The following is a 16,317-nucleotide window of genomic DNA, read 5'->3' as shown; positions in this document are numbered from 1 at the left end:
CCTGTATATTGGTGATTATATTCTGGAATTTGATGATAGCTTTCGAAATATCAAGAATATTGCTTGCTCTTGCCCTTAATGAATCTGGTTTATATATTGCTATTTCTCGGTTAACCTATATTAGCTCTGGTTATATCAATATTTCATTCATGAAAGGCATCTTTTAAAAAAGTCGAACTGTGCTTTTAATAATAACGGAATATTTGTTTTTTTGTTTTAAACTATAACATTCATAATATTTTAATATATTATATTTTTACTAATTCAGGAATGTTAGAAAAAATTACTACATAAAATTAATTTTAAAGAACGATAAGGACCGATAACACGTCGTTGTTATGGCAACCCTATCTTATCCTTGTTTTTTGGTACTAAAATTGTGAAAATGCTTTTTGTACGATTAGGCGTAATTTACAAACAAATCTAGGTGATGCTGTGTAATCGCACAGCAAATAGATAGCATTTTTACAGTTTTTCGTACCAGGAAAGAAGGATAAGATGTACTGCAAAATTGGCCAGAATTTAATGGTAAAATGGTTTAATATTAATTTTTATTGAAAAAAACTTTGTGAGTGCCCTTAAATTTTTTATCACCATCATCAAGGAAAGTGCATTATTTCGATTAGATAAAATAATCCATATAAAGTTAACATGTTGCATGTATTTATTATTACATTATAAATTTGCGGCGTAGTTGAGAGGACAAAGTGGCATGAATACGAAATAAGCCAGGCGTACTACATACATATAGAGAGGCGGTACAGGCGTTCGAAAACTTTTATAATGGTTGTGCTCCATCATTCCAGATTAATTCGCAAAGTTCCGGACATAATATAATATTGCTTAATCTAAGTTATCCTTCAAAATGCTGCATTCCAGTTTTGATATTATTATGTATGAAAATAAACACATCATGGTGGGAAACTGACACACAGAATCATTTTTAAAAATGATGCCATGTAATATGAAATAGGGAGCTCATAAAATTATTTATGAGATATAATTAAAACAAATATTTTTAAAATTTCTTAGAATCTAAACATATTTATTGATCTACATGCTTTACTCAAAAAAAATTGCTCAAAACGATAGCTAATTACTTGCTTCCACGAACTTAATTTGGATAATAAATCCTGGTAATGTTATAAACAGTACTCACGAAGTATGGATTAAACTAGTGAAGCGCATGGCATCTAGCCTTAAGGCAAATTGCTGTAACTTCCCGTACCAAATATTATTTTTTTGAAAACGATTTTGAAAAATTTTACTTCGAGAAAAAATGATTTTTGAAAAACTAGGAATTTGACAAAAAATTACATTTTTTGAAAAAAATCTTTATTTCTTTCTTGTCTTATTTCTTTATTTTGGCATATTTTGGAAATTCTGAACTTTTTTTCAAAACAATCGTACTGCTTTAACTACATAGAGACAAAATGTCAAAGCGCGTAAGCGCCGCGTCGCCGTCCTACGAACAAACATTTTTTCCGGAACCCATGGGAATGCAAACAAAATTTATACTTATTGTTAAAATCTCTATAAAATATCTGATAATTTGATGTGCATATGTCTAATGATCATTTTTGACCGCCAAATGGCATTTTTTTTACTTTTTTGTTAGATCTCCGAAACCGCTAGACCTGCCTTTATGAAAATTTGATCAGTTTTTCATCTTATCAATACAAGTAAAATGTTTTTTGAATTATTAAAATCGGACGCTCCGTTCTCTTAAAAACTGAGTTACCGTTTCTGGCACTTTTTGCCCCGTATCTTTGGAACGGCTAGACCTGCCTTCGCCAAAAACTAATCAGCACGTCGTCTCTTTATCAATATGAATCGAATGTTTTTTGAATATTTAAAGCGGTTGATCGGTGTTCCCGAAATCGTCGACGAAACTTTGTATCTGCATACACACACGCACACACACACATACACACACACATACATCCATTTTTTCTAAGGTATGCCAAAATGTTCAGAAACCTTTGAAACGTAAAGATATATAAAAATTTTCATTTTCGATTTTTTTGCGATTACTATAACTTGCCCTACGGGAAGTTAATAAAACTGAAAACGTTTTTACTAAGTTTCAAATTATTTCAGTGATCTTCTACTTGTTTTTGATTCCTTGAACATCTGGTTAATAAAATCCTTATAATGTTATAAGCAGCACCAATTAAGTTTTAATTAAATCCAATTCAAATTTTCATCGCAATTTTGTTCTCTACTAACGGAGCAATTAAAAATCAGATGGATCCAGTAAGAAAACAAGAACATTATACGAAAACGGCCTGGTTAACGGCGTTAATAATAATTAAATATGTAAACAGGGCAAAATACGCACAAGACGAATATAATTGAAGAAACTGAAGAAGTTCTGCAAACATGGACCGAGAATTGTGTGTTTGCTGAGAAACGGAGGATTATTATCCTTCTACACAGTCCGTAATCAAATTTTATTTCATTCGTTATTTATTTAAGAGAAGAGTTAGACTTATGCTCTTAGAGATAATTAAATGAATAATAAAATTATTATTTATATGTAAATTAATTCAAATTAAATCATCAAGATGCAAGGCATCATAAATTTTCACTCACCGAAGACGAAGTTTGTTTTCGCCGATAAAAACGATTCACCAAAAACTAATCAGCACGATTCCCAGCCAATATCTTTTCAATTTCGTTTTTGGATTTTTAAAATCTATTCAGAACAGAAAGAAACGGCTTGGCTGACCGTCGCGCAAAATTGATAAACTCTAGTCCTCATCGAGATAAATCGAATGGCTTTTAAATTTTTGAAATCGACCCATCTGTTTTTGAGAAAACGTCGATTTACGGCGAAAAATCTGTTTACATACACACACATACACATATATACACACACACATGCTTTTTCCAAATTTGGTCTCAATCCATTCAGAATGGCTTGAAACGTCGAGAAAACATAAAATCGAATCGGATTTTTTTATGAAAACATAAACTTCTTCAATTCATAAACGTAACCAACTGAACCTCTACCCTGACAAAGGAGTAAGCAATAAAAAATAGTGAATAAAAACGTAAATTAACTTAAAAATAACAATACCACCTTTGAAACAATTAAATAACTTATTCTAAAAATTATATCCTTTTTGTTCACATTTTACCGACAATCTTAGAAACAATTCTGAAAATTCGTAGGATATTGATTAGTATTCGTACTGATTAATTTTTGGTAAAGATCTACTGGGCTATTTCTTCATAATTAATTCTTATTTTTTTTATTTTTGGTGAAACTTTTCACAATTATTTCATGGTATTGGAAAACATACAGGATATACGGCTCTATGTTAAGTTGTTCAATTTTGAAAAAAAAACTAAATTGAATATTGGTACTTACATCGATTTATGTATTTTTCATAAGCAATACTTTCAATTTAAAATTCCATGATACAATCTAAATAATTGAGAAGTTTGTAAATAATTTGAATACGTATTTTAAAAACATGTATCCTACAACTTTTACATTTTATCACCACTACTGATTCTTTCCGAACGAAATACAAATGCTTACAAAAGAAGAAAAAAGGAAAAGAGGAAAAAGGCATCTTTTGCAGTATGAATTGTTCTGAATGTTTTTAAAAATACATGAGAAATAAAATATCATATTGTAAAGCTCGTATTGCATGGGGAATATTCTTTCTTTTATTTTACTTAATGAAAACAACGCGATGTAAAACATGGGGTATCATCGTTGCGAATTTACAATGGCTGAAATCGTAATTTTTTATATACTGGATAAAATAAAGCAATATTGTTATATGAGATATAGAGTAAAATTCAAAAATTCATTTACTTATGAGGAAAATTTGTGAGAAAATGGGCGGGGTAAAATGATACAGCTAGGGGATAAATAGATTCAATGTTTTATTTTTAATTTTAAAGAGTTTTTACGAAATAATAGCTACATTATTCAACTAAATGCAAAATATAAATTTTATGTGTACATTTTTTACAGAGATCACACTGATCTGGTATTTTGTCAGAAATAATTATCAGCAGAATTAGAATAAATATGTATTTAACTATTTAATGAAAATTGTTTTTTTAACTTAATTAACTTCCCGTAAAACAAAAATTTTATATATCTTTACGTTTCAAAGGTTTTTGAACATTTTGGCATACCTTAAAATTAGAAAAAATGGTTGTATGTGTGTGTGTGCGGATACAAATTTCGTCGACGATTTTGGGAATACTGATCAACGATTTGAATAATTCATAAAGCATTCGATTCGTATTGATAAAGAGACGTGTTTATTAGTTTTTTAGCGAAGGCAGCCGTTCCGAAGATACGAGGCAAAAAGTGACAAAAACGGTAACTCAGTCAGCGTCCGATTTTAATCATTCAAAAAACATTTTGCTTGTATTGACAAGATGAAGAACTGATTAAAATTTTGGGAAGGCAGGTCCAGCTGTTATGAACGCTCAATAAAAATAAGTTAAAAAAATGTCATTTAGCGATCAAAAATGTTTATTGGTCACATATACATCAAATTATCAGATATATTATAGATTTTAATAATGTGTACACATTTTGTGTAAATTTTTTTGGTTCCGTATCAAGATTTTTAATTACGGTACGGTAAGTTCCAGCAATTTGTCTTAAAGCACGATGCCATGCACCCCACTAGTTTACTATTTCATTTACTATTTCTATTGTTTACACCTTTGCCAAGGTAAAGGTTCAGTTAGTTTCACATATAAGCTTTTATAGAAGTTATATAAAAAATGATGTATCCAACTATAAATAACAATACATCTTTTAAGACAAATAAATAACGTATAGTAAAATTATGTTCAGGTCTCGTAAACTAAACAACAGTGATCACAACCAAAAAAACTAACAACGAAAGAAAATACTTATGTAATGGCTTTTCAAACACATTGCGGTTTATCTTCTGATAGTGACGTTGTATGAATCATGATGATGACTAGTTACATATATTTTGCCCTTTACTTTCAAATATTATTATTAAAAAAATACTTACTTTATTTGTTTTTGAGATATCGTTGATGGACATTTTTACCTGCCGATCTTTAAGCCCTGTTTTGCCTTATCTAATAAATTTACTATGGCCAATGTGAAGTTTTGTTAATATCATAGAGATTAACGTGTTAAATACCAGGGATTGCAGCAGGATATTGGAATCCTAGAACTCTTATACTCTAATTTTCAACAAACTCCTCAAACATTTCACTCATTTTAGACAAACGGTTTAATTATAATACAATATATAATAAATAAATACCCAACATCATTGTATTCCATACGCGTAATAAAATCCATAATCTTCCCTCGTCGGATTAAGTTCATCCATGAGCTTAATAATTCCATGCATAACAATATGTTTTCCGACCATTATTTTGTACGACCCTGAGCTTTTCCGTATTTCTCTGATGAGAAATATCCTCGGGTGAAACGTTTTTCTTTTGCACCTTTTCCGATTTTCCGTCTCGCATCCGCTAGCTTCGTTGCGTCCGGGTTCGTTTCCTGCACGACGACAGGGGCGGACGAGGATTTCAAATTTGGGGCCCAATTTAAAAGACACATCTATAATATTTATTTTTTTATAAAATTTGATTTTGTTTTTATTTGTTTTTTGTTGAATTTAATTGCTATATTAGTTTATAGTTAAAAAATTATTTGTTGAAAGTATAACCAGTTTAGGTAAATAAATAAAGTATAAGTTATGATTAATAATTTATTATTATTATTATTAATTTTACAAAGAAATTTGTATTTTTTCTAAAATTTGTAATTGCAAGTATATCGTCATAATTTTAAATTTACTATGCCTGAATTTTTATTTAGTAGATTATTAACACATATTTTTTATATTCTTCTGCGGTTCAAATAATATCAACATATTTACAACTTTATTTTTCTAGTTAAAAGTCAACTAAATATTTCCAGTTAAAAGAAAAATCGAAACCAAAAAAATAGAGAAAAAATTTAAATATAGGGTAAGTTTTAATTTATCAAAAAATTCATTGTATTATACATTTATTAAGGAGCAAAATAGTTTTATTTCTTGAAAATCGTTTCTTAATACAGAATATTATGATATTGCATCAATAATCACATTGTTCACGAGCGAACTTTGAACATCAGAACAAAATACTCTCTTCTTTAGAATTTTATTTTTAACTTAAAAGTGATAAAATAAAATAATTCCGGTAGAAGAGTACTTTTTAATAATTCATATAAATGATTTTACTTCATTTTATTCGGATATTATATCTCTTCTCGCGATTTCAACAAATATTGATCAAATCTTGAAAAATATTATTAGTTTTAATTTAATTTATGGCTCATAAAGTGGTTTTATGTTAACAAATAATTCTCTTTCCAATTTTATGGCCCATGAAACAGATGTAAAAGAGATATTTTTGATTTAAAATTAAAATAGGGTTTACCAAAATAAAATATGAAATCGAAATTTTATTAAATTAAGTTAAGTACAGAATTGTAATAACAATTTGAAAAAGTTGTATCGAATGTATAGTACTTGCAAATTTTTGATTATTAATTTATTACTTGTCTCATTTATTTATAATGTACATATTTTTTATTTATTGCTGGTTGAAAAATATTTACTTATATATGATATATTTTTTTTATGAAATTAGAATCTATTGTTTAAAATTTTAATAGAAGAGTAGCAGGTTCTGTGCAACCTGGTATCAATCAGTAGTAAAATCTATTTCCACTTGGAAATATATATCAAAATATGTTTACAATGAATATAACCAATTATTTCATTACTGCAATAAATCAGGTATTTCAAGAATACTTATTGAATAAATTAGTATTGAACTAGATGGCATTATTATAAACAATTACTCAATGACTTTATTTAAGAGATTTTATTTAAATTCATTAACATTTCAATTCATATATAGAAAAAGAAGAATTTTTTATCTTATTTTCGACAATTCGGTACCAATGCATTGATAAAAAAGCTATCGACAGCAAATTTTATCAGGCAGCGTTAACTTTTGTAAGAATATTTAGTTATTTTTATAAATTCTTAATATACAAAAAGAATATTATTACTTTATTAAAATTTTCTCAACTTTGGTTCCAATCAATATGATTAAAGAGGTATAAAATGGTGTATATTCTATAATATAGTTAAGTAGTCATATTTCATAAGACAGCGTGAATAGAATTTCTCGATTTTTTTTACTTTCCGTAGGGTAAGCTATAGTAATCGCAAAAAAATCGAAAATAAAAGTTTTTGCAAATCTTTACGTTTTAAGGTCTTTTGAGCATTTTGACATACTTCGGAAAAAATGGATATATATATGTGTGTGTGTATGTGCACAAATATATATTTTTGTCGACACGAGTCAACCGATTTGAATAATTCAAAAAACATTTGATTCGTATTGATAAGGAGACGTGCTGATCAGTTTTTGGCACAAGCAGGTCGAGCCGTTTAGAGGTACAGGGCATAAAGTGTCAAAAATGGACAAGTTAAATTGTAAACACTTTCAGAGATTTTTAAAAGTGGCATAATAAATGTAACATGAATTTCTTTTCTGATCTTTCCTTGGTTTGGCTGATCTTCGAGGCGGCTTTCGCAATTATCTGAATAAGTTTATATTTTATCAATTATCGTGTAATTCTTATGGAATTTTATTACCCTCAGTGTACAAACTGCATATTTCCATTTTATATTATTTTTCCCAAACTTCGGTACCAATGCATTTTAGTAGTGTGTGCAGATTCAAATGTAAAAACTCGGCTTTGGAGATAGATGCAAAAAAAAGACGACGCCGAACGCGCACGGATCTCGTGAATATTCATTCGTCGCATTTAAAATAATAATAAAATTTCCCGAGGGAATATACAACAACGAGAGGAAAAATGCGAAAACTCGGTCAGAACACAATGCCTTTCGTCCTGAACAGGAGAGGTGCGGTTTTGTTATAGCATTAAATTCATTGGAAAATCAATTTTTTGCATTTTTCACCAGACCGTGAAAATACACTGGAAATGTGTTTCGTGGAAATGCGGACATGACCTGCATTTTACGGTAATAATAGATTTTTGATATACAGGAGAATGGCAACTTAGATTTTATGGTTTTATATTTCATCGATTTGGTATTGTGCTTTTTGTTCCCATTTTTAACATTGAATTCAGGTAAAAGTAAAATCATACATATAGAAATTGTGTTAAAAACAACAACTCGATCATCTTTTGAATTCGGTTTTTAAAATTAACAAATATTAAAAATCATTTGAACACAGATAACTTCTTTAAATATCACAAAAACAGAAATAACTGTTTAACTAATAAACTATACTATAACTTAATTAAACGTTATTCATTTATTAATTCATTATATTCTTATTAAATAATTAAGTGATTCTTAGTATTTATATTCAAGAGCAAATTTTAAAATTTATTGGAATGTTTTTATTTTTAATATATATAGAATGGCAGTCAGAACAATTATATTCTATAAGACATTGAGCTATAAATTTGATCCCCAGGAATGTTTTTATACCAACTTTATATCTCAAATTCGGATAAAACACATACATAGTATGCATGCATACTAAAATTATTAAAATTTAACTATACTAACAAAATGAATTTGACAATAAACTACTTACATGATTCGTCTTTTAAATTACAAAAACAAAAATTACATATCAACTATTGTTTAGTATTAATAAATTATATTGTTTGATTTATAAAGGTACTTATAAAATATTTTAATTAATTAGTCACAAATTATTTTTTTATATTTATGTAGAATATAAATTAAATAAATTTATTATCTATGACTGGCGATTTTATATTTTATATTGACTATATACTTATTTTAATTAAATATCAATCAAGTATCACAATTAAACTCAATTTATAAAGATCCTTAATAAGTTTTTTAGGAAGAATCAACGGTTTCAATAATGAATTCGTTCTTAAATTGTCTATCAAAATTAATAAATGCCAAAAAATATATAAATATAATAATTTAAAAAACATAATTCTAATTTTTAAATTAGTTTTAACTATTTATAAGTTACATAAATTTTATAAAGTCGCAGTTCAATTAAAAATTATTCAGTCATAAATTTTTGAATATAATTATTAGAATCTCAAATTATATACAATTTTGAAATATTATTATCATGATACTCAGATATGAAAAATCATGAATAATAAATACTAATAGTCATTCAAATTTGTAAACTACGCTCTTGTAAATTTCAATTATATTTTCTTAATATTAAAATATTTTGAGAAATTGTGTCAACAACTTTACACATAAATATGCATTTTTGATTTTTAATAGAAAGATAAATTTGATTTTAGTAAAAATATACGTTTCTATTTAAATTAATACGAAGTAATCATTAATAAATATTATTAATAAAAAGTAAATTATAAATAACAATTTTAGAAACAGAATATTATTACAGGTAAATTTTAAACATTGGAAATACTATTTCAGTTTTTTTGCAAAATTCGCACATTTTTATGTTATTATTATTATCGCTATTAATATATTTGCAATTATATTTACAAAAGCTAATAGGTACTATAATTTCGATAAATTTATTTGAATATCAAAGCTATATTAATCGCTTTGAGTTTTATTGTAGTTTATATGTTAATACTTAATAATAATGGACTGCAAGCGTTTTATAGGATTATAGACTGTAATTAAATTAATTGGAATCGATTATTATTCGTTTTAAATTGCAAATTATATATATATATATATATATATATATATATATCTATATATATATATATATATATATATATATATATACACATGTAATTCAAACAACGATTGTATTAATTTTACAATTTATATTATAAATTTATCTTGTCTTCTTGCGCTTAAGTATTGTTTTATTTAAGTTTATAGAATATTTTATTCATCATTTATTATATATTACATCCCTATACTTGCCAAAAATCTATCTTGCATTTATGTATTTTATTTAAAAACTTCAAACATATTATTTTTAATTTGATTTGATTTATGCATTTTAGTAATAAGCAATTTTTGTTCTGCGGTTGGTGATTATTATAATTAATCTAATAATAATATAAATAATTTTGATCAGATACATCTTGCTATTTCTACTATAAATATTTTATAATAAAGACATGTTTCTACTTAACAAAATATCAACAGAAACCGAAGGAGATGTTCTTGTTTTGATACAAGATAGTTTCAGTTCATAACGAAGAGAAGTAGATTTTCTTCCTGGTAATAGAACAGGTTGCCTAAAGATCTCGATATGGTTCATAAACAGGGATCTGATATACATCGTTTCATTTATTCTGTTGAATTATAGTTTATGTTTTGAATATTAACAAAGCCGTATTGAAAATTATAGCATTCGTGATGAAAAATATAATGCAAATAAAGTTCTATTGCTATGCCATTTGATATTGTATGAAAAATAAAATTTAGAGTTTTTTTGAAATTAGGGCACAAATGTCTAATTTGACATTAAACAGTTGAGTGTGTTTTTTGCACTTTTTCAAAAATTTATAACCTGGTATTTTTTATACTAGGTGGTGTACATTGGGACGGCCAGGAGGCAAACAGATCCAATGTTTTTTTGAAGGGATTTTACAAAATATTAGCTACATTATTGAACCAGTGCAAAATATGAATTTTCAATGGGTGCATTTTTATGGAACAGAGTTGGAGTAAATATTTACTTTACTGCTTGTAAAATTACTTTATTTACTTTTTATTTTTAACATCTCTGCCAGGAAAAAGGTTCAGTTGGTTCTTTTTAGCCCACCAAGTTGTAAGCTTTTATAGAGGTTATATAAAAACATTTGTTGAATCTAATTGAAAATTAACAATATATCATATGATATAAATAAAAAACGTATACTTAAAAATTATATAAAATATTAAATAAAGTCTCGTAAACTAAGCAGCAGACCTATTAATCAGAACAAATAACAACGAAAGAAAATTTTGTTATAGATGTTTAAACATTGCAGTTATTCTTCTATATGGAAACGTCGTAAAAGTTAAGGTAAAGTCTGGTTATACATCTTTTTTTTTTCTCTTCCAAATATTGCTGTTGAAAAATTCTTAGCTTTACTGGTTTTTGAGATATCGGTTGGTGACCTTTTTATCCGCGGATCTTTAAGCCTCGCTCTAACTAAAATTAAAAGTTTAAAACATCAAGAATTCATCTTGTTGACTTAGTCACTGACGCCCATTACATCAGCAATAGTCATTTAATTAAAAAAGTATGAAATTTTTTAAAACTAGTAACACAATCCGTCTAATATAGAACTAGCAATGTGATACCTAGCCATTATCCTAGGATTGTTCGTCGGGAGAGAATGGGCGAATTGTAATTTCCTGCCTGGCAATCACCGACGGAAACGACATGAACGTCTCCTCCAGTTGAGTCATGTGTCAAACCAGGCGGCTGATATCAGAGCCAACGAACTTACCATGTCACTCTGATTAGATGCATTTTGAAAGATATAGTTAGATACTCATCCCATGTATTGTAGAGAGATACAGTTGATTAGATCATTATTCAAAAATTTTAGAAATACATGTAAAGCAAAAATCGCATTGGCATGAAATATAACCCGACAAAAAAAATTCAAAAACCTGATTCATATGATAATTCTCATGTTAGGGTAGAGGTCTGCAGATAAAAAGGTGCACCATCAATTCTTAAAAAACAAGTAAACTTAAAAATTTTCTAACAACAATATTTGAAAAAGATGTGTAATCAGGCATCAAATCAAGCAATGTCGCTATCAGGAGATAAACCGCCATGTTTGAAAATCTATGCCAAAAGTATTTTTTTGATTGCTAGATTTTTTGGTAGTGAGCACTATTGTTTAGTTTAATATAATTTTTAACTTCCCGAAGGTAAAGTTTGTTTTCATAAAAAACGATTCCCTAATTTTGCGTTTTCTCGACGTTTCAAGCCATTCTGAATCGAATGAGACAAAATTTGGAAAAAGTATGTGTTTGTGTGTATGTGTATGTGTGTGAACAGATTTTTTGTCGTAAATCGACGTTTTCTCAAAATTTTACACTGGAATTTATCTGGATTTATCTGGCATTTATCTGGAAATTTATGTAACTTGCCTCAAGGCAAAATACTAATACCAACTAATACCAACTAGTTAAATATGGTTTTATAAATATTCAACAGATGTTTTTATATAACATTTATAATAGCTCATATATGGAAGGGGTTAAAAGGACCAACTGAACCTTTACTCTGGCAAAGGTATAATAAAATTAGGTTAAAAAAAGAAATTTTTCAAGAGATAAATTGATAGTTATTCCAACTCTGGTGATAATTATTTTGTGATAATTATTAATTTATAAGTTAATTGAACTGCAGAGTGCAGACTATGATTTTTAAATGTAGTCTTTGTAATAATGTGTCCATAAAATTTTAATTTTCCATTGGTTGAATATTGCAGCTATTATTTCGTAAAATTCAATGAAAAGACTTTGTATCTGTTTGCCTATTGGCTGCCCCTTTTTACCCTTCTTATGGCATAAAACAGACAGACAACAAATTTAAAAAAAAAATAAAAAAAATTATAGAGACATATTTCTATAATTGAAAACTAACAGGAATTTTGCTAAACATAGTTTGATAATTGTTTGTTTGATACGTGTGATTATTTGGTTTGGGCAGTATAATGACTGAAAGTCAAATTGGACCTTTGTACCTCACCCAACCCTATATCGACCTTGTGAATTCTAGATATATTGATTAGAACAACTGATAAATTATATATTTACAAAATCTTAAATGTGTTACTAATGGTATGATTGTCTCATATAATGGTATTTTTTAAAATTAAAAGTAAAGCTCTTATTGGTATGAAAAATAGCTCAACAATTCCTCTTTCCTAGAATTTTTAAAATTTATCATAATCATAACTCTTTTATACGTATAGTTTATCAACTTAGCCATTAAAATTCTAATGATAAAATCTGATATCTTAGTTTAAAGCAATGATTTCCAAACTTTTTGCACCCCTGTTCAAAAAAAAATTAAGCTTTCTTAATTTTTATAGTATTTTAATTTCATAAATACGAAACTGATATTTAGCTTGCTATAAAATAATGCACAATGTTATGTAAATATACACATATTTAATACCAAGTAAGATTTATGTTATGTTAAAAATTACATATTTAGATTATGATTTTCAAGATTGTTGTCCAATTTAATAATTAATCTGCATCTCATTGGTTAATTAATACTGCTATTGTTCTATAAAACTGCTTCAAAATAAAATAGTAGATATTTTTACGTTCCGGATTCCTTTTCACCGCGTCTATGGGGTAAAAAAGACCAGATACCAAATTTTAGAAAAATTGCAAAACATATTTTTACAATGTTGGATTTTTACTGACCACATTTGTTTGTTTAATATGTGTTAAATAGTAAAAATTTTCATTATGAAATAGATTTGTTAAAAAACATTTTTTTCCTGAACAAGAAACTCAACTTTTTATACTTTGATATTTTACTATTTATTGCATTCAAGCAACGTACTTCAATTAAGCTTCCTGCATTGCAAAATATATAAATTAATTACAAATTTCTTTTCTACATCTAGAGAAAAGCAATTTTCCTTATGTTTGTTCAAAACTTCAACAATTACCCCGGTAAGAATTTCACATGCAATTAAATTAAGCTCAAAAGTACAACACAAAAGACAACTGCAACAATACAAAACAAAACCTTTTGAAAGACGTTATATTTAATTTCGCATCTTAGAATCCTCCGCTGTGTTTTCTGCATTACGGAAAATTTGATGTGTTTTTCATTTTTAAATCTCTAAGTTTTCCCAACGGGCCGCGAGCATATTTTCTTCATCTTTCTTATATTTTCTTTCCGCTTTTTATTACCCTACGTGGGTGTTAATTATTCAACCGGGACTGGGACTTTTCTCAAGGGTTGTTGCTGTTGGGGATGGTTTGGGGACATTTTGTGATATCCTAGGCTCGGGGGAAAAGCATTATTAGCTTACCGACGGTTACATGAGAATTAAAATTTAATAGGGACATCTTTACGATGTAACCGCGAGTCTTCATAAATTTTAATTCGACGGTCGGGCTGTCACAGGAAAAGTTTTTATAATGCGGATTCACTTTAAGTTTTGAGAATTTTATATGCATGAAACTCACTATATTATAGGTTAATTATTTCAAACATCTGTAAATTCACGTAGGTATATTGAATGTGCTTATGTATATACGAGTATACATTTGTAAAAGTATCTTCACTTTTATTATAAAACTTACCTGTTCTATTTTATATGTTAATAAATATAATTCATGATTAAGAGTGGTTATTGCATTTTGCTGAACTGTGGTCTCGATTATGCTTGAAAATGAAGATTTTTAGAAGATTTGCTCTTTGGAGTAAAAATTTTCTTTGTAACTCTAGATAAGCAGAATATTTCGTACATGTTTTCAAATAAATCTTGAACTGCTTTATAAAAATACGTTGATTTTTAACTTGCCGAAGCAAAAGTTTGCATAAAAAATGATTTACTGATTTTACCTCTTCTCGATGTCTCAAGTCATTTTTAATGAAATGTGATCAAATATGAGAAAAATATGTGTGTGTGTAAAAAAGCCTAGACCGATTTCAAAATTTTAAAAGTCATTTAGTAACTTATTCATTATAAAATCGTTCAATTCGTTATTGAACTATTTTACATGTAAGTAATAGTATAAACACACACTTATTATGATGAAACAAAAAAGCTATTGACAAAATCTTACATGTATATAAAAACATACTTAGAAATTATTCATTTGCATAGCAAATAGTCACATTTCGTAATATCATTTCTTAACATCATATCTTTTGAAATAATTTCTAATGTATTCTTTTGTTATATTGAATGTTGATATCTTTACACTACTAAATATATATTTATTTATCCTAAATAAGCATTTGATGGAGTTCCATAAGGACTAACGTTTGACAGTTTTGTGCATCAATCAGCCAAGCCATTTTTTTGTAATTTGCAGAAAAGTGAAATAAATTATCCACGTTTTAGTTCACGATCTTGAATCGATTTCAAAAATTTAAAAACTTTCTGAAAGATATTGATTGAGAATCGCGTTGAATATTTTTGGTAAAGATCGGTCTTGAAAAATCTATCGAAAAAGTTTGACGATTTTGATGAAACAATAAATATAGAAGTTTGAAATAGTATACTAAAGTATTATAGGCCTACGATATGCGATTGAATTATAAAAAATTGTCGAAATTTTACCATATGCTCTTATGCAATTCTAATCAGAATTGCAAGTGTTTTGTAGGTAGCTACTGATTACAGTTGACATTCACACTTAAGTAAAATACATTCTTAGATCATGGAATAGATTAAATGAAATATGGTAAACATGTTCATAAATTTATACAAATACAGATATTATAAGTAAGCTTAAAATACCTATATTGATAATTGTTAATCATTCTTTAGTAATATTGTTATCTGATTTTTTTTGGAAACATTTTCCTTTCCTTCTTTTTTTGTCACACAATTATATATTCTAAATATATTATATAATATAAATATTTTATATTCTAAATACTTATTAATGTTTTACTAGAGTAGATATGACGGATACTATACCTACGAGTAAATATCCAGATAAAGCTCAATGAAATGTTGATATATACATTTATTGAAATATATGTTTTTGAAATGGAAAAAAAAATCTTTAGCTGTAGCTCTATTTATGAAATAAACAGTTGAGCTTTTTATCTAAATAGCAGTATGTCGATTCTCAATGATTAATTTTATATCGGAAAATTTATGCAACTTGCCTCAAGGCAAAATACTACTTACGACTAGTTTCATTTACATTTGCATTTTTATTACTATTATTGTATCATATATTTATATGTTATTTTTTATTCCAGATGGTATTCGCAATCAGGACCGGAACCTTTGCTGGTTCTGGCGGGTCCAAGATAAGGTTACTGGGCCCTGTTTTGGCTGTAGAAGCCGTGACGCCGGACGATGCAGGCCAATACCGCTGCACTGCCGTAAACGCGGGCGGAGAAGCCAGTGCCGAACTCAGGTAAAAAAAATATTTCTACCTCATCAACTTCTACTCTACTCCTCAACAACTCTGATCTTGCCATTTAATGATATTTTCTAATTAAAAACCACGTTTGGTATATGAAATTACAACCGTTCGTCAATTGCTTTAATGGCATTTCCATAGATCGCATTTCGGATGAGCTGCCTTCAGC

General features: G+C 27.7%; 1 protein-coding gene across 1 annotated transcript in view; it reads left to right on the top strand.

Moving 5' to 3' along the window:
• Positions 1 to 3,716: 3,716 nt before the first annotated feature.
• LOC113380371 (Down syndrome cell adhesion molecule-like protein Dscam2) overlaps positions 3,717 to 16,317 on the top strand; it is a 60,720-nt gene continuing 48,119 nt past the window's right edge. The window contains 2 exon segments of the mRNA XM_026619653.1: positions 3,717 to 3,755; positions 15,982 to 16,142. Of these exon segments, the coding sequence (XP_026475438.1) occupies positions 3,717 to 3,755; positions 15,982 to 16,142 (200 nt within the window).

The sequence above is a fragment of the Ctenocephalides felis genome, unplaced genomic scaffold (assembly GCF_003426905.1).
Source record: "Ctenocephalides felis isolate EL2017-DRISC unplaced genomic scaffold, ASM342690v1 CF-g0.4_SCAFFOLD_00845, whole genome shotgun sequence".
NCBI classification, from domain to species: domain Eukaryota; kingdom Metazoa; phylum Arthropoda; class Insecta; order Siphonaptera; family Pulicidae; genus Ctenocephalides; species Ctenocephalides felis.
The sequence above is the reverse complement of the archived record's forward strand: the minus strand, read 5'-3'. Positions and strand labels throughout refer to the sequence as shown.